Source organism: Trachypithecus francoisi, unplaced genomic scaffold (genome assembly GCF_009764315.1).
Source record: "Trachypithecus francoisi isolate TF-2019V2 unplaced genomic scaffold, Tfra_2.0 Contig01474, whole genome shotgun sequence".
Lineage (NCBI taxonomy): Eukaryota > Metazoa > Chordata > Mammalia > Primates > Cercopithecidae > Trachypithecus > Trachypithecus francoisi.
In genome coordinates, this window is record NW_022681435.1 from 11,860,554 (window position 1) to 11,887,401 (window position 26,848).

Here is a 26,848-nt window from a genome sequence, read left to right on the forward strand (position 1 = left end):
AGGAAGAATATATAAGATTAAGTTGCAGTTTGGCCATGTTAAATTTGAAGTTGCCTGAGGGAGGCTGGATGCGGTAGCTCATGCCTGTAATCCCAGCACTTTGGGAGGCCGAGGAGGATGGATCACGAGGTCAGAAGATCGAGACCATCCTGGCTAACACGGTGACACCCTGTCTCTACTAAAAATACAAAAAAAAAAAAAAAAAAGCCGGGCATGGTGGCAGGAACCTGTAGTCCCAACTACTCAGGAGGCTGAGGCAGGAGAATGGCGTGTACCCGGGAGGTGGGGTTTGCAGTGAGCCAAGATCATGCCACTGCACTCCAGCCTGGGCGACAGAGCGAGACTCTGTCTCCAAAAAAAAAAAAAAAAAAAGTTCCCTGAGGGATATCTATGTAGAGGTGTGCATGCATGAAATAGTCTTTTCTTTTCTTTTTTTTTTTTTTTTGAGACAAAGTCTCGCTCTGTCACCCAGGCTGGAGTGCTGTGGCCGGATCTCAGCTCACTGCAAGCTCCGCCTCCCGGGTTCACGCCATTCTGCCTCAGCCTCCCGAGTAGCTGGGACTACAGGCGCCCGCCACCTCGCCCGGCTAGTTTTTTGTAGCTTTTAGTAGAGACGGGGTTTCACTGTGTTAGCCAGGATGGTCTCGATCTCCTGACCTCGTGATCTGCCCGTCTCGGCCTCCCAAAGTGCTGGGATTACAGGCGTGAGCCACCGCGCCCGGCAAAATAGTCAAAATATAGAGGTATATGGGAAAAATAATTGAACCTGGTTGATAGTGAAGCATATATTATTTAATGCCTCTCAATAAAGAAGAATAGACTGTAAGCTTGATTATTAACAGGGCCCCTTGAGAGTGAAGGGTAAGAACAAGTACTCTACAATACACTGATTTTTTTTTTAATTATTATTATACTTTAAGTTCTAGGGTACATGTGCATAATGTGCAGGTTTGTTACATAGAAGTACCATATGACCCAGCCATCCCATGACTGGGTATATACCCAAAGGATTATAAAACATGCTGCTATAAAGACACATGCACACGTATGTTTATTGCGGCACTATTCACAATAGCAAAGACTTGGAATCAACCCAAATGTCCATCAGTGACAGACTGGATTAAGAAAATGTGGCACATATACACCATGGAATACTATGCAGCCATTAAAAAGGATGAGTTCGCAGGGACATGGATGCAGCTGGAAACCATCATTCTCAGCAAACTGTTGCAAGAACAGAAAACCAAACACCACATGTTCTCACTCATAGGTGGGAACTGAACAATGAGATCACTTGGACTCGGGAAGGGGAACATCACACACCGGGGCCTATTATGGGGACAGGGGAGGGGGGAGGGATTGCATTGGGAGTTATACACTGATTTTTATATTCTCTTTCTCCTCTTCATTCTCTTTTTCTGTTCACCCAAGTAGTCAGGAATACTTTTTTAAAAAAATACTACATTAAGTAGTCTTAGTAGTCTTTATAGGAAAGTCATTGTTACAGACTATGTATAAAAGGTAACTGATCGCCTGCTATCCCAGCAATTTGGGAGGCCAAGGCGGGAGGATCACTTGAGGTCAGGAGTCCAAGACCAGCCTGGCCAACATTATGAAATCCTACCTCTACTAAAAATACAAAATTAGCCTGATGTGGTGGTGCATGCCTGTAATCCCAGCAACTCAGGAGACTGAGGCAGGAGAATCACTTGAACCATGGAAGCAGAGGTTGCAGTAAGCCGAGATTGCATCACTGCACTCCAGCTTGGGCAACAGAGTGAAACTCTGTCTCAGAACAAAACAAACAAACAAAAGGTAATTGATTAGTTCAAAATAGACCCACTAAAGTATGAAGTACCTATGAACCATTGCTGTTTTTGTAACAGTACGTTATTTAGACACCTTGAACAGAAAAAAAAATCTAGTTACTTACAAAACAGGCTTTCAAAAACAAAAAATGTTTAACTTAAAGATTTCATTAATATTCTTGCTTATGAGGCAACCTTCCTTTACATGTATAAAATATTTGAAGAATGATTTAATCTGAATATGAGAAATAACACCTCTGTCTTTTAGTCTCTGATTATCATCTTCATTTGAAACATGAAACATCTGAGAATACATGTATGTGTGTTTATGTATGTGTGCATGTTTGTGTATATTACAATGTTACACATTTAATAGGCCAGCTCTTTGCGTATGTTTATACATACAAATTAGTAACACAGTTTGATTTGAAACCCTGGTCTTTCTATGTGGTGTTCTTGATCCAGTAGCACTAACATAATTCCCTTTATTTAATATTATGTGGTTTGTAAGCTATGCTCTTTTACATTATTTCATTGGAGTCTTAAAAAAATGAGGTAGAGGAGACATTGTTCTCACTGGTTCATTTGTACATATGGGAAAGTTAAGCTGAGAGAAAGTTTAATAAGCAGTAGAGTCAAACCTACTTGATCGCAGACCATGCTCTCCATTCCACTCTGAGCCATTCTCTGTTTAATCCGATGTCAGATGCTGTGAATTCTCACTGCATGAACTAGTCCAATAATGTTACAGTGTAGCCAGCTTATGTCAAGACTTATTTTCTGTTCTTTAAAGATATAGAAAATGGCTTATGGAATTCTTAGGAGCCTTGTGACATAACATAATGTATATAATCGTGTAAAGCTCACTCTGGGATTCTGTTCAGTAAACACTGTCCCTAGTTTCATAATTTCTTTAGAATATGGCAGAATTATTGGGGAAACAAATGCAACTTGTCTAGTTTAAATTCCTTCTACTCTAATGGTTGTGTGTGTTCTCAAATCATCCTTATCTTTCATCTATTTCTCTGTGGCCTTTATTTTAAATGGCTATCTCTGGTTTTTAATTAAAGGGCCTTTGACTAAATAAACTTTCTCTGCCTAGTATGCTAATGTGTTTATACTGTACCCAGACATTAAGGTTTGCAAACTACGTTAACTATTTATTACATAAGGGTATGTTAGATATTTTTCTGAAGTGCCCCTGAGGCTGACATTCTCTGCATTTAAAAATGGCTCTTAAAGTTCTAGCTGTACTCCATGGAACCCCAGAATGTCTGCTGCAGCCAGTCTTTTTTTTTTTTTTTTAAGACTGACAAAATAGGGAAGACATCTTAGAGAATTTGGGAAAGAGAAGAAGAAAAGGGAAAAGGAGGGTTTTCTGATTTCTGTACTCGGGAAGAGTGAATTGATAAGCCCCACAGGGCTCAAAACGAGGTCAATGTCTGTTGAGTGTAAGTGTAAAGAATCAAACAACTAAACCTTGAAAAGGCCCCGTGTCATTTCCGTCAGAGAAGCTTGTAGGTGAGGCAGCAGGCAATATTCCACCCTATGGCTGTGTGTTAGCCATTTTACCTTACAGTGTTTTCACCTTATCATTTAAGAGAGGACAATGCAGATAGGACAATCTATGTATCTTCCTTCTAAGGTAATATGTGTGTGGATAATACTGTATTCTGGAATAGTAGGTTTTCAGCTTTTTTGCTTTTTCTTTATATGGCCACAGAGTTGCAGTCTAATGTTGCAGCACTGTGCCCTCTAGAGAAGCAAGAAAAAAAAAAAAAAAAAAAATCAAAACACTCTTCACTCTATCCATTGTTACCCAGTCTCCAGAAGCCTTCTTATCCATGCAGGCTAATTCTGTTTGGCCTGCATGAAAACTCAGCTCTTTGCCAATTTCCATAAAAAAACCAATTACATCAAGCATTTTGTAACCTTTTAAAAATCATTATTAAAGATAAGGGAGGCAGTGGGGAGTGCAGTACAGCATCCCTCTTAACAAATCCTCATCTGGCATTCTGCCCTTGGCTGTCCCACCTCTGAGACCCTGCCTTGGAGGGTTTAATGTATTTTCCTTGATGCTGTACTCTGTGGAGCATCAGCTACTGGTTTATCTCGCTCCTCTTTAGTTGTATTGGGAGATTTAGTAATTATCTCTTACAACTTGAGCATTTGTGTGCAGTGGGTGAGTTTCTCACTCTCCACCACATAAAGTTTATGAAACATTTTTTCTAAATAAATCTAAAAAAAATTCTGAGGCCAGGTGCAGAGGCTCACACCTGTAATCTCAGCACTTTGGGAGGCTGAGGTGGGCAGACCACTTGAGCTCAAGAATTTGAGACCAGCCTGGGACGAAACCCTGTCTCTACAAAAATAATAAAAAATATGAAAATTAGCTGGATGTGGTATCATATATGTGTCATCTCAGCTTCTCCACAGACTGTGGTGGGAGGATTGCTTGAGTCTGAGAGGTGGAGTCTTGTAGTGCCACTGTACTCCAGCCAGGTGACAGCGACACCCAGTCTCAAAAAAAAAGAGAGAGAGAGAGAGAGAAATTCTAGCAGATACATTTATTTCTATTTTATTACACAACAGAAATATTTCTCTGTGCATTAAAAGCCTGTAAAACAATATTATCACAGCGATGTCTGTAGATCGGATCTCAAAAATTAGGTAAGATTTATTGTTAATGGTGGTGATTATAAGTTGCCTAGAACATCTCATCACACTGTACTAATCACCGAAGTATCCTGTCATTCAGTGTGATTGCAAAGGAGACTTGATTTTGTAAAGAAAAGAAAAGTAAGATCATCTTAGATGTGAAGAAAACACATGCAGGAGCAGTAATAAACAAAATGCTGGCATTGATTTAAGCTGTTGTTATCATGTTTCTTTGAACAACACTTAATATTCATGACTTCATGTGCTCCTTACACTTTGATTTGGTTTTTCTTGATTTTTATTTTAGAAAAGTGCAAAATATGAATAAATTTGCTATAGAATTTGATGCATTTGATTATAGGAAAGCTGTGGGTGATATATTGTTGCTTTGTAAAGCCTGGTGCATTTCTAGGGCAGAAGGGGGAATATACAAGAATAGGGAATTAGAAGTAGGAAGTAGGAGACAAGAATCAAAAATAGCACATACTATCAATTATAAAATGCATCTTTTTCCACATTTTACCTTCCAAAATCAGGATGCTTGTTATGATACATAACATTTTAAAGTGATAATATGCACTTTTTTTCTTTGGTGGTAGTATGTAAGATTATGGTGTACGTTACAGTCAATGACACCATACCATTGAACGTTTTGAATACTAAGCTGATCTTTAATATGGAAAGTTGTAGGGAACTATCGATGATTTCGATCTAGAGAAGAATAGCGATGTGTTTTAATAAGATGCCCATGACAATCATGTAATACTATGGATTACAGATGTTGAAGAGTAGGTGACCCTTTAAACATCTACAAGTCTTTTTTACTACACAAAGTATAAATTGCCAAGCTGTTAATCTGTGTGAGAAATGAAACCATCCTGATTCAGGGCAGTAATGGGTGGAATGGAGACAGAGAAAAAGGAGGTTATTGAGCTATGGAGATGGAACATTGTGAACAGACAACCAATTGGGGGTTGGGAGCAAGGGACAAGGAGGGGTCAGGAAAAAACCCCCAAAATTTAGTTGTTTTAAGTTCACGTTTTTGCCTTAATAATGATTGGATTTTTCATGTGGAGAAATGTAAGAATCCAAGCTTTTCTAAGTCATGTCTTCTGAGAGGAGATGGGTGGGAGTGGAAATGGGCACACTCAGGGTGGTGTGGTGGGTGAGAATACAGGCTTCGTTGTTGGAGACACCTGCATTCAAGTCTGTGAAATTATTGCGTAAACTTGGACAAAAGCCTGAATCCTCTTAATCATAGTTTTCTCATGTATAAAATTAGTACAATAATGCTTACCGCAAAAGTTTGTCAGAAGAATCAAAGAGCCCTTTACCACAGTGTCTAACACATAATTATGCTCAATAAATATTAGCTGTTAATGATTTGAATAAAAGAGCTATAAAACAATTTGTGAAGTGGAGTGAATAAAATTCAGGGTTGCAAATATGAAGTAAAGTAGTATAAGGAATAGAGAAATAGTAGTGATGAGATTTTAAATTAGAATGGATCAAGTGTGCCAGGAAACTTTCCATCGTAATTTCATCATTGCTAAAATGTTCCCATTTCAGATAGTACTGAAGTTCAGAGTCAACTCACAACAGCGATTACTAATTTTTTTTATATTTGACACTTGTCCATTCAGTTGTAGGATATGTTTTTAATAATTATAAGCAATGTAAAAGAAAGATGATTTAGTTGGTACTTTTTTCCCCCCACAGCAAAGGATGTTTTAGTTAATGGAAGCAACACTGATAATAGGGGAGGAAACACGCATCCGAAATTACGCCCTCCAGAAATATTTCGCTATAATAATATCCCTCAGAAGCAGATTTCTACCAGGAAATCATTATCATCCCAGTGCTGCTGCAAGGAGTTTTGAGTAGTTAAAATTGAAATAGAATAATACATGTAAACTATGTATGTATTATGTGACAGGATGAGAAAAGGTATGACATTGTAAATCTCAGAGAAATGAGCAAATGAACATTCTTAGTGTGTGTATTTGTAAGTGATACCAATTGGATTTGTACATGATATTAGATAAATTATAAGTACCATTCATAATATGTCCTTTCAAATAAATGCACTTGTCCTGAAAATTGCATGTTCAGGTAACATATTATATTGACATACTTGAAATGGTTTGGCTTTGTGTCCCCACCCAAGTCTCATCTTGAATTGTAATCTCATAATCCCCTCATGTCGTGGGAGGGTCCCAGTGGGAGGTAATTGAATTAGGGGGGCAGTTCCCCCATACTGTTCTCATGATAGTGAGTTCTCACAAGATCTGAGTTTAATAACAGACACGCCTCTTTGCTCCACCCTCATTCTCTCTCCTGCTGCTCTGTGAAGAGGTGCCTTCTGCCATGATTGTAAGTTTCCTGAAGCCTCACCAGCCATGCAGAACTGTGAGTCAATTAAAACTTTGTTTTTTAATAAATTACCCAGTGTCGGGTATTTCTTCATGGCAGTGTGAGAATGGACTAGTACAATATCCTTTAAATATATTTTGTGTATATTCTTGACATAGTTTTTTTTTTTTTCTTTTTGAGATAGAGTCTTACTCTGTCGCCCAGGCTGGAGTGCAGTGGCGCCATCTTGGCTCACTGCAAGCTCCGCCTCCCCCGTTCCCGCCATTCTCCTGCCTCAGCCTCCGGAGTAGCTGGGACTACAGGCGCCCTCCACCTCGCCCAGCTAATTTTTTTGTATTTTTAGTAGAGACCGGGTTTCACTGTGTTAGCCAGGATGGTCTTGATCTCCTGACCACATGATCCACCTGCCTCGGGACATAGATTTTTAAATCAAAATTTACTTTCTTCTGTTGAATTATCTTAACCAAATTCCAAGCTGATATACACAAGAAAACACAGATCATTGGCCGGGCGCGGTGGCTCACTCCTGTAATTCCAGCACTTTGGGAGGCTGAGGCAGGCGGATCACGAGGTCAGGTGATCAAGACCATCCTGGCTAACACAGTGAAACCCCGTCTCTACTAAAAATACAAAAAAACTAGCCGGTCGAGGTGGCGGGCGCCTGTAGTCCCAGCTACTCGGGAGGCTGAGGCAGAAGAATGGCGGGAACCCGGGAGGCGGAGCTTGCAGTGAGCCGAGATGGCAGCACCGCACTCCAGCCTGGGCGACAGAGCGAGACTCTGTCTCAAAAAAAAGAAAAAAAAAAGGAAGAAAACAAAGATCGTCACTCCTAAGCATCCAGAAATAAATGACCTAATGTCCTTTTTTTGCACAAGCCATAACTAAATAGACATTTTGATATTATAGAAGAATTTTTTTTGGATACAATAGTCTGAACATGTTCTGAAAACATTCCTGACTTTCCCAAGGTGGCATAACTACACCATTCCTATGTGTCACGTTATAAATTGTTTTAAAATAAGATAACATTACACATCCAGAACTTAGTCCCCCATGCCTTGTGCAGTTCCTGGGATGTACAGTATTCATTAGGTAGCTACTACATATTTATTGACTGAGTTAATTATTGTAGTTTACTCACATTTATTTAGATGAGATGTACAGAGTTTGGGGAATAGAAGAGATCTTTAAGACCGCTTGGTTCAATCTGTTTTGTAGATGAACAAAGTAAAGACCAGAGAAAGTAATGATGGCTGCAGGTTGCCCAACATCAGAACAACACAAGGGCATGAGACCCCAAATCCCATGGCTCTCATGCATGTTAACACATAACACAGGCTTGAAGCAGTTTTAATATCATGCTGACTCGCTTGAGCAATTCTAATTATGTTGCTGAAGAGGTTGTTTGATTCATCTTGAATCCCAGTTCTGTGGATTAATAAATAACTGAATATACTTCTGTATTTGATACTCATTTGGGCAGAAGGAGTGAAGAGTCAAACTGTGAAATAAATGTAGCCGTTAAGAAAATAGGACACCTGCCGGGCGCGGTGGCTCAAGCCTGTAATCCCAGCACTTTGGGAGGCCAAGACGGGTGGATCACGAGGTCAGGAGATCGAGACCATCCTGGCTAATACGGTGAAACCCCGTCTCTACTAAAAAAAATACAAAAAAACTAGCCAGGCGAGGTGGCGGGCGCCTGTAGTCCCAGCTACTTGGGAGGCTGAGGCAGGAGAATGGCGTAAACCCGGGAGGCGGAGCTTGCAGTGAGCTGAGATCCGGCCACTGCACTCCAGCCTGGGCGACAGAGCGAGACTCCGTCTCAAAAAAAAAAAAAAAAAAAAAGAAAATAGGACGCCTATTACAGTTTAAAAATCTAAACAGAAATTAAACAGCTGAAACGCTAAACAGAATTTTGCAGAAAGCATCTTTCTCAAGCAGTGGTGTTATTGATTCTCCCTTGCCTGTTCGTCAGTTCCGTGATGTGGTCGACTCTCTCCAGGCAGTGTTAGTGGTGGCCTCCTGTTAACACCAGAGCAGCTAATATGCAAAGACAACAACAGCAACAACAACAACAACAAAATCGTGGCCAATCTCTCCTTGGAAAACCAATATGCCTTTCCAGAGTCCATGGGATAATATCAATGGCTATTTGAGAATGTCATATTCTCACATCAACTTAATTATTGACTTTATTATGGTCATTGCTTGTTTCTTCCACATCACTCTCTTTTTTTCCCTTTTTCTTCCTATTGATTTCTGCCAATTTGATTACATTTCTTTATGAAAATGTTTATCCTTAGGGCATTAACAACTGCAGTCAAGATTGTTAGTGTGCAGGAAAGCAGAGGATGGAAGTTTCTCTGGTTGCAGAGATGAGTCCCTGAGAGAGCTCAGAGGAGACTTTGTTTTCTTCATGTATTTCTAAATAATATTTTGCTTAGAGAAGAAAACCTCTCTCAGGCCTCCTTAGGTCACCTGGGCTAGAGTATAGTCTTATTATTCTTTATATCAGCTCTATTTTAGAAGAGACAATTACATATTCCATGGAGGGTCTTGTTATGTGAACTAGGTTTGTTTTTCATTTAGGAAGCTTTAGTGTTTTGAAATTGAAATTATGCCAGAGACTTTTTGAGGTAAGCTTTTAAACGTTTGTACCTTCTCAGCAAATTGTTTCAAACGTTCTGCAGACATGCTTATTTTCCCTCTTTTATAACTAGCTAATAATCCTATTTCTCCTCTGTCTTTCAAAATGATAGTACAATGGAAGAACATTGTCCTCAAACTTCCTCTGTATTTCTCTCTTCTTTTTAGGCCAGTGGCTCTTACCTTGGGTATGTACTAGTTTGACCCAGGAAGCTTTTACAAATAAAAAAGCCTGGGACTATGGATGGATATTCTGATTGAATTATTCAGTAGTGTGGTCTGAGCATCACAGCACTTGAGTGAGCATAAGATACTCAACCCTTGACATAGAGAACTGAGGAGGAAGGCATGCAAACTGGGTCGCTGGCTTCCCGGAGCTAAGGCAATTTTGCTTCTTTCTCTTCTCAAATAAAAAACACCAGAATAAATCCTTCATGCTCTTGGGATTGGTCCATTCACAGTGTGAAGTTTCCATAAAGCAAAGCATTTGAGAGCATGCAAAAATAAGATTATGTCAGATATCTACTGAAAGAAACGAGTGACTCACTGCCTGGGGCTACAACTTTTACGAATTTTGCCACTTGACAGCCTCTACTTCAGTGGCTGCTGCTTCTTATCAACAAGTACACATCTCTCAACAAATGACATAAATGTTCCCCTCTATCACCTGTGCCTCTGAAGGAGAGAGCATGGTATGCATGAGTACCAAGGAGCCAAGCTCTGTGATTAATTAGTTACTGAGTTGGTAATGTGTGTGCATGCTGCAGGTAAGGTTGCATAGGAAACAGACCTGGACCAGGGTGGATTTGCCCGTAAGGAATTTATTGGAGTGCATTCTTGGAATAAACACTTATGAGGGAGAAAAGAAGGAAATAGGATTGGGCAGTAAAAGTTGTTGAACAAAGCAGCCTAGGACTTGGCTGACCTTATGGAGAGTTCAGGAGTAGGGAAGGGTCTTCATAGTTGTCCTGAGTTAAGGGGAAAAGGAGCTTTAAAGGCTCACGGCAGCCAATCATCATTGGATATAGTCTGTTCTTAAGAAAGATGTGTTACCTTTGGTCAAGGTGGCTCTCTTCAACTGAGGACGACTTTTGGAAAGGACTTAGCTGAGATGTGTTGGCCACCAGCACACCAGTGTTTCATTTGGTGAAGCAGGGAGGGGATCTGGGAGGCTTTTATGACATGCCCTAGGGTCACCTCCTTGCACCACTCATATCTACTTGCTTCATGTAGTAAGTTCAGGAAACAGTTCTGCAGAAATATGTTAGGCCCTCTTTCCTGCTAGAATTCACAAGAAGATTAAGAATCTCCAGGTTGCAAATGCCTCTCATCACATCCCTCTCATCTCCAACTCCCCTTTGGACAGGCTCTTTCACTTGTCCATTTGCCATTAAGCTGGACAAGAGAACATCAAGAGACACTCTAGTGCCCAGATACTAACAGAAGCCCCCATTAGGTAACAGAAGCCCACCTCCTCCTGATGATCAAGATAGGTTACACCTACCAGGATTGTGACACTTGTCCTAGTCTGCTGGTCCCTTGGTGCCAGGAGTCCCAAGAGAATGGGACAGACATACCTTGTGAACCTGGTAGAGTCACCCTGCTGTAGGAATGAGAAGCACACATCCACACCCAGTGAGTCAATAGGAGTGAGGTAAGAAGGACAATCCCACTCTGATCCTTTTATTCTTGGTCTTCAGTGTTCTGCTCACCCCCTGGAGGCGGAGCTTGCAGTGAGCCAAGATTGCACCACTGCACTCCAGCCTGAGTGATAGAGCAAGAGTCCATCCCCCCCCCCACAAAAAATAAAAGAAAAAAAGAGTTGTGGCTAAGTCACCATCTTTCCTCCTCTTACCTAGCTCCTTTTCAGTTTACCCTCCTTGTTCTGCGTTATCTCTGACATTCTGTGTTTGTCCATATCTTTGTCCAGGCATTGGCTTCCATTGAACAAATATTTTTCTTATATTAGAATTGAAAAGATGCTTTAGAAAATTCTCTCTTTAGATTATACAAGTGTTGACATATTCTCCCTGCAACCAAATGGAGACTCTAAAATTTTATTTCCATTGCTTTAGCTGTTATTGTTGATATTTTCTAATGGACAAAGCACTGTAGTGCAGACAACTCCGAGAAACATTTTGCGAACAGCTTATGCTATTGGCGTCTGCAACATGTATGTGCATACCTTCTCCAAAATGCCAGGTACAAAACATTTGTGCAAGTCTTAAAGATGAGCTCTCAGATTGCTCTCTGCCTTCATCATGGTATCTTCCAGTCATCTCTAATGTTATGACAGGGAAGAAGTGTTAGATGGACTTTTGCCTAGAAGCACTGAAAACAGTTTTCATGTAGGGTTTTTTTCATGGGCCCAGTGCTTCTCAATGGATCTGTGATGAAAGGCCAAGGTGCGTTTTGTTGTCGGTTGTGTTTTTGTGCACACATTTGTTTTTTTAAGAACACATTATACTATTGTCACTTGATGCTAGTTTTGTAAAATGCAATAAAAATAAATTTCTTAGATAAATAAAGTCAATTCCCATTATTTTTATCATTGTATTTGGGTTCAACAGACATGAAATTATTTGGTGAGCTTACTATAACAGTTGCTAAGCCATTCATCTCAAATTCTGTTTTTATCTTAATTCCAAAAAACAGATACCTCACTTTGAGTGGTGTTGCTTTTGCCTTGGTTATATACATTTCCTGCTCAACCGGTCTCATTTTAAAAAGTAAAATTAAAAGTTATTCTTTTGATAAAAAGCTTAGCCTCTCCAGGGGTTGCTTTTAAGTGCTTCTGGCCTATTTCATGGAGTTTACAACTAAGAGAACAAGGTACTGTCCTATCCGGCGAGCCCTCAAGTAGAGAACATGAAGCATTCACAGTTACACTAAGCGAGGATGAAGCCGCAGCTTCAATTCTGATCATTAAGAATTTGACTGTAGGCGGATTTCGTAAGTTGTGTGAGAGTCGTGGTTCTGGCCTGGAGACAGCAATCAGAGATAGGATGAGTGGGGTTTTCTTTAGGGAAGTGAGTGTAGCTGTGTGGAATAAAGAATGCTTTTTTGAGTTGCTGTCTCTTGGTCCCTGATGAAAAAGCTGTGTCTGTGAACATGAAGCTTTAAGTAACCATGTTGTAGGCACAGATCTATGACCTTTTCACTCCAAAGCAGGACTGTTTTCCCCAAGGAATGCAGATAAGTATATTACACCACTATATGGAAATGTGTTAATATGGATGGGAAATTTAATTTTACAAAATTTCTTCCAAATGCATCTTTTTATTTTATCTTCACTCCAACATTCAAAGCCAATTGTCCATTTACAAATATGGATCTATAACAGATGCATAAACTGGGGCTCAAGCACCATCAAGACAACACAATATGGAGCAGAATGGAGATTCAGTAGCCATACCTGGGGCTTCTTTGCATTGACCTTCCAGTTGGGTCATTCTGCTTCTAAGAAAATGGACTGTGACCCCCTAGAATGGCTGTTTGTCACAAGTGACTTACTGTGAACTTTTTCTGAGAATAAAAACAATATGAGTAGTATTTTTTCTTTTTATTTATTACTTAATAAAAGAAATGAATTTTTCAGCAATATTACCATTACCTATGTACTTCCTGAGTTATATTTCTTTCCTTTATTCCTGTTTGTAAAACAATATCTTTACTTCTTAAACCACTGTCTTCATTAGAGATGCTTTACAAGTAAATTGTGTTCCATTACCTTGAATTACAGTAATAATTATAAATTGGGAATACTTCAACCAGAAAGAAATGATTCATACATTTGTTTTCATCTATAACATTTCTTCAACAGCTTGATAATTGCAACATATCCAGTGGTATGTGGAAAATATTTATTAAAAGACATTATGAGAAAAGAAAATTTGTTTATCAGGCAATTTGTATATTCAGGCAATTATACTTCTGCCAATCATTGTTTAAATCTACTTTCTATACTTATAATTGTAAACTTGTAAAATTTTAATAGACTTACCCTGCATGAGTTCTAATAATCTGGAATACACTTTTAAATTTTAAAAATCAGGAATCTATAATAAGTAAATCAGTGGTAAAATTTACTTTTAATACTTTATTAATATTTAATACAAATCACTCTCAGATTGATTAACTTGCTGCTCTGAAAAACACATTTTTTACTTTGCTAGCATTACTTCATTTTTTTTTGACACAAATGCAATGGCACCAGTATGTGTTTTACTTATATTACAATGTATTTTTTCTTATTCCAACGTTCAATATAAGGAAACATTTAATACAAAACTGCAGTTATTGTCATCCTTATTGTAAATAAGTCAGTGAGCATCACAGAGCCTTTAGTTTCTGGTTTCATTTATTAATGTTAAAGCTTTCACAATACGTATTATCTCTTTCATAAAATGTCACCTTATGTTTGTAGATGATCTTTCTGTGGCGTGAAAATTTAGTATTTTTTTCAAAGGCAAAGACATCAAAAAGTGCAACTCTAACATTACAATAATTTACCTTTATGAATCCTAGTCCACTGTATCACCTCAAGTACTAGTCACAATTATGGCAAGTTCAAGTGTGAATATATTTGTCTCCATTTTACAGGGCTAAGCTTTAGGTAGTAAAGACAAGATCATCAGTAAGATCAAATAAGAAGCAGAATTTAAGAAGTACTAGAGGAAAGAAAAGTTCATTAATAAACTGAATTGATTTTTTTTTTACCTTCATCTCCTAAATAGAGGATGTTTTCCATTTTCAGACTTTTATTTAAGCAGATGGATTGAAAGTGGTAGACCGGGTAGTTCATATCATGTGTAATCTGGTTATATAGATGTAAAAAGATCACCAGAACATCAGTGCGTTGCTCTGTTAGTTTTGGTCTCTACAGTCTTAAATTTAAAAATAAGGTGGATAAGAATTTAATGAAGGTGGGCCGGGCGCGGTGGCTCAAGCCTGTAATCCCAGCACTTTGGGAGGCCGAGAGGGGCGGATCACGAGGTCAGGAGATCGAGACCATCCTGGCTAACACGATGAAACCCCGTCTCTACTAAAAAATACAAAAAAAACTAGCCGCCCGGTGGCGGGCGCCTATAGTCCCAGCTACTCCGGAGGCTGAGGCAGGAGAATAGCATAAACCCTGGAGGCGGAGCTTGCAGTGAGCTGAGATCCGGCCACTGCACTCCAGCCTGGGTGACAGAGCGAGATTACATCTCAAAAAAACAAAACAAAACAAAACAAAAAATTAATGAAGGTAATGGATATTCTGGTACCCAAGGACATGCAAGTAGGTTTCAACCCTCCCTTAACACACGTGCATGTGTGTGTATCTGTGTTTTTATGAGAGAGAGAGAAAAAAGGGAGAGAGAACTACTGTATAACAGCTGAGGAAACAGGAATAAGAAAGATGCCTGTTTCTACCAGGGCTCTGTCTCCTGGGGAACAAAAACATGTAAGGGTGAAAGTACAAAATCATACACTAAGTGTTACCATGAGCAACAAAGCAAGGCATCTGAACTCCATCTGAGTGGTTCAGAGGATTATGGAGAACAAACCAGAGATACAGCATGTTTTTTGTTTTGTTTTGTTTTTCTTTAAAAAGCTATTAAAACTTAAAAGGGCAGAAATTGAAATAAAACAAATACTATTTTACAAAGTGGATTATACATTTACCAAATTTAATACAACAGACTTTATTAAGGATGTAGAACATAGTGATAAAAAGAACTTAGTTCTTAAGGAGTTTATAAATTAAAGTTGAATATAAAAATAGCTAGATTTTCAGTATAAAGCAGAATTAAATGAATTCTATCATAGAAATTGAAATAAGAAACTATGGGAAATAAACAGGACAGTTGTAAAACTTCAGAAAAAGGGAACTTGCATCGAGCTCAATTGGATGTCTGTGAGTGGGTGTGTGGGGAAGCATGGGAAATGCTTGCTATGCTCAGGCAGTGAGAACTAGTCCAGCACGCTTGGACCATAGACTACAGTGTGAGATGTGGTGGAAAAACAAGGCCAGGGAGATAGAATGGAATCAGATTGGGACTCATGCCTAGAATTTTCGGTTAAATCCATAGACCATGGGAAGCAATTAAATGTATTTGGTGAGCATGCTGAAAAGGCCAAAGAAGGAGGATCAAGAGTCAGCGCAGTAAATGTTCCATACACTTTGAAATAACTTCAAAAGAGTTGAATTCTCAGCACAGATGTACTTTCCATAGGCTCTAAAATGAGCATAAACATAGCAATAGATGCTTCCTGGAATAATCAGCCACAATTGGCTGGACCATCGGGAAGCTCCAGGCCACACCCAGGGGTGATCCATCATGAAAGTCCTTCAGAGCTAACATTGTTGTGCAAATATGATATATCATGATATCTCAGTGTTATCTTTCAGCACTTATCAGTAAAGATACTCTTGTGGACAAAACCATATTTAATGAGGGATGTGATATAATTTAATGTATGTTTTAGAGGAAATAATTTGATTGTGACAGCCTAGACAATGTGAGTTATTAAATTAAAAAATAATTGAGGTGTTTTGCAATAGCCCAAGTGAAAGGTTTGATGATTCTGAACTAGGATTATAGTTCAGAATGAATGAAAAAGGGCTCGGATACAATAGACTCGTGGTCGGGGGTGCTCTATCAAGTAGGGCCTGATGGAACATTAATGGATTATTCACAGATATATTTTAGGGTACATGTAAAATGTGATTTGCATTCATGGTCTATGTCGTTTATGAGAGTCTGATATTTCTCACATATTAATACATAATGCTGACATAATGACACAGGATTTACATAATTGTACCTCCTCCTCAGCTTATCTTTTGCCTTATCATGAGCTACATTCAACTAAGGTTCTATGCCTCTCACTTTTTGTGCTCATTTGAAAAAAAAATCTGTAAATAGTTACTTTGAAGTCAAAACAAATACTTTGAAAATGATTTAGGAACCCAGACAGTAAAGGCAAATTTTGTCTGCTTATTAAAATTTTATTTTATTATTGTTTAGGCTAATCTCAGGTTCACATTTGCAAGGGTATTTGTGAATAGAATAGACTTAGGTGATTCGGGCTGTTCTGCCCCCAGATAGAGCACAAATACTTGTCTTTGGTTGCACTGTTTATTTTGCTTATGTACTTATTTACCATTTTATAGGATCATAGTTTGTTTTTTTCTTGGTCAAAGGTTTTCACAGTTGAGAGTAACATTTTTCTGTTTGGGTTGTTATAGTTATTCTCAAGGTGTCCATGCGTGTGTCCATGCGTGTGTGTGTCTCCGTGAGTGTGCACGTGCCTATGTAGACACTTGTCAACTTAAGAACATGATTTGCTATTTCTACACTTGAGAACATTTCTCTTCTTTGCTGAGCATTCTTTTTCATCAAGGAGAGAGGAGATTTTACTAAGAGTGTGGATTTCACTCCACCTATTAAGATTAGTAAAATGCACAAAGTCTCACAGATTAAATGTCTGAATGCCTCAGATAATTATGTACCCATTTTAACAATTCAAAGTTGGTCACTTTTAACCACAGATGCTTACAGTAACATAGCAAAGACACTGAATATAGGCTCCAAGCAATTTTCTGCTTGTGAATTTTGGCAGTGGTTAGAAGCCTAGTGATGGTACCAGCTGGGAGAAAATTGTCAGCGATGGGAAGAATAGTAAAGTTTAGGGCTCTTGAAACAGGATGGGTGCGGGGCCGGGGGTGGTGGGGCATGGGTGGGGCATGGGTAGGTAGTAGAAGAGGAAGAATTTGATTGTTGAATGATTGGAGAATCAAGCAGTATGAAACTTTTAAGTTCTGATGCTGTCAGTAATGGAGAACAACTGACAACCCCATAATGTTTAATAAAATGCAGCGTCAGAGCTCTGGTTGAAGTTCACAGTCAGGACTTACTGTGTGATTTTTCTTGAAAATAAATTTGATTTGTTTCTCATACTTGGAATACCACCTGGACTTTGTAGCGCCATGCCACGAAAACAGGGATCAGCTGGTAGGAATTAGGTAAATGAATCATAAGGGTTTGTTCTGTGAATGAAAATCGTTCATGTGATTTCAGTGTAAAAAAGCTTTGATTAAAGACATGACTCATGTATAATTGATATTTCTTGTGGTCTTCTGGATGTTCTTCTAACATTGCACGCCACTGTCAGCAGTAACGTGTAGATAAGTTGCTACCAGCTGCCGCCCCATAGGAGCACAGATGAGGATGAGGGAGCATTAGGAGAGAAGCATTGAACATTTAAGTGGCCCAAGGATTGGAAGCTTGTTTTAAAAACAACTTATTTTCATCCATCATCTGCATTTGTCTTGGGAGTCAAGTTTTTTGCTATGTGCTACTGAGTGTGGTGGAGTTTATTGTTATGTAATGGCAAGAAGAGACCCTGCTGGTAAGTCATAAAATGTACAGATGGAAACCACTCGAAGCACTGAGCTTCTTGAAGATTTGGGGGGTGATCAGGTGGGGTTGGTTGCATATTCCCTTCTTTCCTCACATTCCCCTTTGCATCAACTCTTGAAGACCCTAGCACACAGCACAACAGTCCCTATCCTGGAGGCTGGATCTCATTATAGGGAGTGGGGATGTGGGCTTTAGACCAGTCTGCCAGTTTTCATAATCCTGGGTCTGCCAGAGAGTTGGCTGGGCCACTTCAGGCAAGGTTCTTAGCCTTTCTCTACCTCAGTTTCCTCATTTGTTAGTAGGATTAAGGGAAAATATGAATATTGAATGAGTTACTATGTGAATAATGTTTTACCCATGTAACAAACCTTCACATGTACCTCCAAACCTAAAATAAAAGTATTGTTTTGTTAAAAAAAAAAAAGAATGTTAAGCATAGTGACTGACGTCTAGGAAGTTCTTAATAATTAAAACTATAATAATTCTCATATTTCACCCTTTGTATTATAAATTAGAGGGAGTTACATATATAATCATAACCCTAAAAATGACTTAAGAAAGTTAAATAATTCACAATAGTTGAAGAACACACCTTTTCCATACACTGAATAAACGTGTGGCTTAGGATCCACTAGATAATTCACAATGAAAAATATTAAATTATAACTCATGGCAGAAATTTACTTTTTGTATTATTTAGTCCCATCGAAACCAAAAGATAAATCAGGTATTCAAGTACTTGGAAGCAGAGGATAAACACAGCTGTTACAGTGCAGTAAAACAATCATTTACAGAAATTCAAGGTACAAAAAGCTATGTCCTCAACAGCTGCCAGGGAAGGATGAAAATGTACTGTCCATACTTTCCTTGGTGTTTTTTTTTTTCATATTTTATATCTCTTTAGCACCTTGTCTTTTAAAAAATGCAAACGTAGTTCTGAAGGGCAGTGAAAAGCTTTATTATTTGGTAAATTGGGTTTTACATTCATATTAACCAAAGCCCAGAATGATGGCAGTTATAGGGGGTGAAAGATTGTTGAAATGACGGATTGAGTAGCGCGTTTCTCAGGTTATGAAGTTCAGGGAAATGTGTAATTACGTCTGAGTTTCCTGAGGTTCCTCTGTTCAGCATAATGTTCTGACATAGAGCAGGGACAGCTCCAGATGTGAAACGCAAATCAGGAGGGACTGCTGTGCTGCTGATGCTGTGCTTAATCATGCAAGTCGAATGCAGTTCTTGGTATTTCAAGAAAGGGTTTAGCTGAAGTCTCACGCGTGTATTGATTTAAAATTCCTACTTGAGAGAGCTGTGTCATTTTTTTCAGCTCTAATTTTAAAAATACAGAACAGGATTTGGAGACAGATTTGGAGACTGGACATCCAGCCATACTCATTAATCACAGAAAGGAGTGTGAGTGGGGACAGGGCAGGAAGGAGGGAGAGAAGGGCACCCTTAAATAATATGAGGGTTTCTAAGCATATTAAATGGTATGTTGGAACTAGATTTACAAATGTACTATAGAAAGTTTCTTTGCTTGGAGTAGATCAAATCAACCAATTATACATGTTTACTGAATGCCTGCTCTGTTCAAAGAAGATAGCTAAAACTGGCAAGGACAGATCAAATAAAAAATAACACTACAATCAGTTCCCAACTTTGGGACTGATATAAAATACCTTTGGAAATGTGACTGTTTACAGGAAGAAATGAAATTGTCTTGCTCACAAGTACAAGCTGACACATTCTCATAGCCTTTCTGCTGTGCACAATAAGCGTTCAGCTTATCTTTCCAAGAACAATAAAATTTCCTGTACTCCTACCTGACATAAGAATTATTTTTACATATCTCCGTATCGCTGACTCTCTTGTAAGTTAATCTCATCTCACATGAATTTTTCACCAGCTTCACTCTGATGTTGATAAAGGAGATGGTTCCATCAAATACATCTTGTCAGGCGAAGGGGCAAGTTCCATTTTCATTATTGATGAGAACACCGGGGATATTCATGCCACCAAGAGACTGGATCGTGAGGAGCAGGCCTACTACACGCTCCGAGCTCAAGCTCTGGACAGGCTCACCAACAAACCCGTGGAGCCCGAGTCGGAGTTTGTCATCAAAATTCAGGATATCAACGACAATGAACCCAAATTTTTGGATGGCCCATACACGGCAGGGGTTCCAGAAATGTCTCCTGTGGGTAAGTAAAGAACAATCTGCTTTGTAGCCTGTGGCTGATTTGGGGAGTTTTTTATTTAAAATTAAATCATCCTTAAGTACTGAATATATATATATATTATATTAGTATGTGTATATATATACATACTATATATGTATATATATTAGTATGTGCATAGCAATTGTCAATTAGGGTGAGGGAAACATTTGAGACATGTTGGTGGCCAGTATCCATTAACTTAACTTATTAATTTGTTTGTATGGAAAATTAGGAAATTGTTTTTATACAGCTATTTCAATGTTTTCAGGAAATTACTTTAATCTTACATTTTTTCAACTTGATATTTATTTATATTTTTAAATGATTACAGTGATGCCTCAGAAGTTAACAAACAGAATTCTTCCAGACACAGGCCAGTGATGATCTTTTACTTTTCTTTCCATGCTATTAAGATATTGATTCATTGTTCTAAACATCTGTCTATGGCCAGTGTATCAAGAAGGACGTTGATGGCTAGCCAGACTAATATTTGGATTGGCTGATCTATTTAATTGTAATGAGTATGATTGAACCTACAAATGGCCATCCACATGCCACCACTGATTATTTTAAAATTTTAAGTTCAGGGATACATGTGCAGATGTGCAGGTTAGATAGGTAAACGTGTGCCATGGTGATTTGCTGCACAGATTATCCCATCACCTAAGTATTAAGCCCAGCATCCCTAAATTACTCTTCCTGATGCTCTCCCTCCTCCCCCAACCCTTCAGCAGGCCCCAGTGTGTGTTGCTCCCTGCCATGTGTCCATGCCACCATTAATTTAAAAAAAAATTATCCAAAACCTTAAATGAATGAAAATTTATAGTGAATTTATAGCAATGGTAAGGAGATACCCATTTGGAGATATATGTTTAAAAAAATGAAGGCTTTTTTGTTCAAAGGCCCTTTGTCATTGCACCATTACTAGAAAGACAGCAAGTAAAGTACTTCTAGTGTGTACTTGATTTATATCGAATAATAGAAATTATCTTTTAAATTTCATTTATTCAAGTACTTTTGGAATAGTTTGCAGCCAGTATGTAATGTAAGCATAGGCAATCTTACAAAAAAAAAATACAAAGTTATGAGACTGGGTGAGAGATGGGTTGATTTATATATTAATTTCCTGCTGTTTTTAATATTGAAATAGGAAGTTTATTTAAAATAAGAATGGAACTTGTATTTTAACACATGGGCATTTTAACCAATGTGATGTATTTTTTTTTAAAGGTCATTTCATTCATCCAATCATACAATCAACATACCTATGACTCTGAGGAGTGGGGTTGCAAAGATGTGTATAATGTGTGCTCTTAAAGGGATCCCAGTCTAGTGGCCCTAAATTTCTGTTCCTATTAGAAGAGAGAGGGGAAATTATTTGGGGCACCACCATGCTTCTAGCTGCTAGACAAATGCCAAATGACAAGGAGACAGAAGAATCAATGCTTGTGGCCAAGAAGAATTTGAACCACAGTGGCATGATCTTACTCTAATTATCACATATGTAAGCATTGCTAGCATTTCTGTGACCAAACAGGTGTTTTCACTCTTCCTCACTACCATCCACACCTTCCAAGTGCTTTCTGCTGTTCCTGCTTACCAACAAGAACAGCAGCAACAGTAACTGTTACAAGATTTTGGAGGTTTTAGAAAAAAGAAAGGGCACATCTTCCTCCCCAAATTAGTAATGTTTGGTAAATCAGGAATTTTTGAGATGTGTTTGAGCAGTTTAATTCAACTTCATACTCCTAGTTCTCATGGACATTTTGGTTGTTCTTCATTGGCTTGCCAGTGTTTTCATTTCCCACATAAAATATAGATATACAAATTGTATATAGGTATATGTGAACTTTTTGTTTTAGAAGCTAATAGTGGCTGGGTGCGGTGGCTCATGCCTGTAATCCCAGCACTTTGGGAGGCAGAGATGGGTGGATCACGAGGTCAGGGGATCAAGACCATCCTGGCTAACACAGTGAAACCCCGTCTCTACTAAAAATACAAAATATTAGCTGGGCGTGGTGGTGGGCACCTGTAGTCCCAGCTACTCCAGAGGCTGAGGCAGGAGAATGGTGTGAACCTGGGAAGTGGAGATTGCAGTGAGCTGAGATCTTGCCACTGCACTCCTGCCTGGGAGGAACAGCATGACTATTACGCATACTTAATGTATGTTGTAAGTTAAATAACTTATGTTATTTAAGTGTGCATAATAGTCATTAATAGTCATTAATTTTTCTTTTTCTTTTCTTTTTTAAGTCATTTTTCTTTTCTTTTCTTTATTTTTTCTTTTCTTTTTCTTTTTCTTTTTCTTTTTTTTTTTTTTGAGAAAGAGTCTCGCTGTGTTTACAGATTGTAGTGCAGTGGCATGATCTCGACTCACTGCAACTTCCGCCTCCTGGGTTCAAGAGATTCTCTTGCCTCCTAAGTAGCTGGGACTACAGGCGTGCACCACTATGCCCAGCTAATTTTTGTATTTTTAGTAGAAATGGGGTTTCACCATGTTGGCCAGGATGATCTCGATCTCTTGACCTCGTGATCTGCCCGACTCAGTCTCCCAAAGTACTGGGATTACAGGCGTGAGCCACTGCACCAGGCCCAGATCACAGTGTTTAAATAATTTATATTTAAGTTATTTACTTGGCTGATTCAAATGGGTTTGGAGCTTTCTTAGAAAATTATTTTCAGATGTCTTCAGGCTTTATCTGACACTGATTCAGACAATTAAGTTAATATAAAAATTGAGACATAGAACATGGAATATCTAAACTACATAACATATGTTACAGTTTATCAAACACTACAGTTAATCAAAGTGCTTAAGTCTAACCAAGTATAATAACTATCAAATAGTATGATATAGGCCATGCAAGCTTTCAGTGTTTAATATCCAGGGATCTTTTTTTATTCGATGTTAACTAATCCTAAAATTTTAAACACACTAGTAAGCCTTTAAGATATTTTATTTATTGCCAGAAGAACATAGACAGGCATGGAAAGTTTAAATTTATTTGTGAATATGTGTGTGTATTATCTGGTTTGTGTGTCTATATGTGTTAAATGAGATAATGAACTTTTCAGAAAAAAAAAAGTATTATTGTTCACAGCCAAACTTACTGAAGTTTAGTTTTTATTATTTGGTTTAAAATTGTTTTCTTTCTTTTAAAATGAAGTAGCAAAATCGTACTTAGGCATATTACCAAAATAAATATTGTAAAGCTGATACATATAGAGGAAAGAGAGAACATCAATGTAATTTATTATAACATTTAAAATATTCAAAATTTAATTCTTAAAAAAAGATTTTAAAATACTCATTATTTACCATCTTGGCCCCACCAGACATCCGCAGGGCACAATCATCTAAGTCCATAAAATAAAAAACTTCAGGCTGGGTGTGGTGGCTCACGCCTGGAATCCCAGCACTTTGGGAGGCCAAGGCAGGTGGATCAGCTGAAGTCGGGAGTTCGAGACCAGCCTGACCAACATGGAGAAACCCTGTGTCTATTAAAAATACAAAATTAACTGGGCATGGTGACATATGCCTGTAATCCCAGCTACTCAGGAGGCTGAAGCAGCAGAATCACTTGAACCCGGGACGTGGAGGTTACGGTGAGCCGAGACTGTGCCATTGCACTCCAACCTGGGCAGAAGAGTGAAACTCCGTCTCAAAATATAAAATAAAATAAATAAAAACTTTAGGGCTTAAAGAATAGTGCTGTACACTTAACGTTCATAATTTCCACAAAATTTTAAAGAAAATGGAATTGGCAATGAAATATATATAGAAAATAAAGTGGATTTATAGCAAAGTGGATATTAATGACTTGCTTAAGGCATTTTGAAAGAGATATTTACATAGAAATCAATCTAAAAATATGTTAGCTTAAAAATGTCATATTCAGGAAATTATTTGAAACAAACTAGGACCTTAAAGAATACATAAAGAAAGGGACCTGTTCCATATTTAAAAGACAGGATATTTACTAAATAATGGTATATAACTAAATATATAAACTAAGCAAACATGAGTCTTTCTGATATTTTAAAGATTACATTCCAAATGGAAAAAAATAACAGATCAGAAGAAATGCTTTCCATATTGAATGTGTGAATACATAGTAAATGAAGAAAGAATACAACATTTCATCTGTAACATCGTATGTTGTACATCATATGTGACAACCAAAAAACTATCAATGCAATTTTTAAAGTTGCCATGGCTTTCCTCTTTTACAAGAGGTTTGGTTTAAATTTTCATTTCCTGTTTTGTTTTTAAATCAATTGGCAGAAAAAATTTAAAAATATCCCAAGGAGATAGGGTAGCCATCTAATATCCAGTTAGCTGCATCAAATATTCTTTGTCAGTTAATGACATTTTGGTTTCCATCTGGATCATCTTAACTATGACATTTTTGTACCTGCAATGATTCAAGTGTCCAAGATGCTGTTGTCATGCTGTTTTCTAGACAGTGATTGAGTCTTATAGAAGCTGCTCTTGATGAAAATATATTACCTGAGGCCAATGGATGAGACACCTAAAGTTTCAGTCCCATCCGATTCGGAGTATATCCCAGCCTAATGGGCATCATCGATGGTTTTTTTTTTTTTTTTTTGCCAGAATATTTTCTTATCACTTAAATATTTCAAGGGTTTTGTTAATATTTATCATTTCTTTGGAGCTGGTTTATTTTAAAATTAATACTGTATCAGTTTTTTATGTGCCTTGAAAAAGATAAATGAAAAATTTCAAATATGCTTAATGTGGAATCAGTAACATTTTGTAAGTTACTTTCTTTTATGGTATTTGGGAGTTTTTAATTCAGTGGTTTTGGGATTGGCATCTAGGGACCTCAGTGGTACAAGTGACAGCGACAGATGCTGATGATCCTACGTATGGCAACAGTGCCAGAGTGGTCTACAGTATTCTGCAAGGACAGCCATACTTCTCAGTGGAGCCAAAGACAGGTAAAAATTGAAATGTGACATTCTTGTAGAGTCATAATTTGTTTGTTTCTTACAATTAATATCATTATTTCTAAATATAGTTGACACTAATAACATACTATTTTATTCTGCTTCTCTCAATATGTCTACTTTGGTAAGCATCATATTATTGAGGATTTATCACCATTTAAAATATTTTATTTTATTCATCAGTATCTTAAAATTAAAAATAATGCTATATATTCAAAAATATTTCAGTTTCTATCTCCTGAATGCTTAAGAAAATTTTGATACTTTACCTCAGAGTTTTACTTGTGTTTAGTTTTGTGTTTTCATTCACATAGGAAATTATACATGGTAATCTTTACATCTCAAGCAGAAACTGCTCTGCCATGTAATATAATAGGTAATAGTTTCAGGTTATTCTTCCAGATGTTATTTTTCTCAGGGAAATTAGTTTAAACATAACAGTTAGGGTGATGATCTGCCAAATCAAAAACTAAACTAAATATATCTATTTTTTAATTTTGGGGAGCAATTTTTACTGGGTTGAAAAGTGGTATGGATAGAATATGTAGTTGGTTTGTTCTGTTTTGCTTTTAAACGGAAACTGTTTACATTAAGACTATAACATGGGACATTGTTATCTTGGTTATTAATTGATATTTTAATGAATTCAGTTTTTCTGGTCCTGTGTGTGTAGGGAAGGGTGGGTGGGTGTGAATATTAGTGGATGTGTGTCACTGATTTTTTTAATCACTGTGAAAATCCACATTTTCTCTTTTGAAAAATAATTTTGCCTTTATCATGGTGTTAGAATTATTCAAATATATAAATTTATGATTATGAATATTCATCAGTACCTGTAATTCTAAATGAATATTTTAATGCCATTGATCCTGTTTTTCATATTTACAAAAAGAACAATATTCATTTATTCTCATGAACACCTTTTGGGAATGACCGTTGTAATGTGCATGAACAGAGAAGTAAATTCAATCTTAGCTCATTCATTAGAGCTTTCATAGAGATGGAATGCATATTTTAAACCAGTGTAGAGATAGGGCTTCGAAACCACATGGAAAGTCTAATAAGGAAGAAACAGTCATGATTAAGCAAGTATTAAAGGAGAAATAAATGAAAGTATTTGATTTATGGTATGAATCCTGTGAATGTGGAAAACGTGCTTCTGTTTGACTGAATGATAGATCTGAGAAATCTAAATTCAAACACCCACCTCTTCCCTTCTCTGCCTACTCTTGACAACCTAAAAAGACATTGACAAGTTCCTGACAATTTGCTCACAATCATACGCTCCTGCCTTATGTAACTTGTCCAAAAATAGCGTGTATTAAGTTCAAGGATTAAATATTTTGCTGCTACTAATGATTGGCTTGTGATTTTGGCTTTGCTGCAGAATAACAGGATTTCCATGTAATACTCTGGAGATAAAGCCTTACCGGCTGATCAACTAGACAATGGTATATGTCATAGGATTACATTATTAATACTTCAAACCTGATTTTAATTTCAGAGTTGAAAGGATTGTGTGTTTCAAGAGAAGAGGAAAGTTTAGTTTAGTTTTTTTTTAATACTGTAATTGCGGTAATCACTGGAACTTCTTTTTACATGGTCATTAATGCAGAGATATTCTGGGCATCTTTGTCCTCTCTGCTAATTTATAATATGTAGAGTACATTTCTTGTGAGAAAAAATAAGTTACGTGTTTTTCTGACAGAAATGGAAAGTTTTCAGACCTAAAGGGCATGGGGAATTGTAAATCAAGGTTCACTTAGTC

The 26,848-nt window shown here is 37.6% G+C and overlaps 1 protein-coding gene across 1 annotated transcript in view; it reads left to right on the top strand.

The window, feature by feature from the left end:
- Positions 1 to 26,848, top strand: part of CDH7 (cadherin 7) — a 131,190-nt gene that overhangs the window by 36,016 nt on the left and 68,326 nt on the right. The window contains exons 3-4 of the mRNA XM_033175269.1: positions 19,797 to 20,091; positions 24,952 to 25,071. Coding sequence (XP_033031160.1) covers positions 19,797 to 20,091; positions 24,952 to 25,071 — 415 coding nt within the window. The remainder of the gene's footprint in view (positions 1 to 19,796; positions 20,092 to 24,951; positions 25,072 to 26,848) is intronic.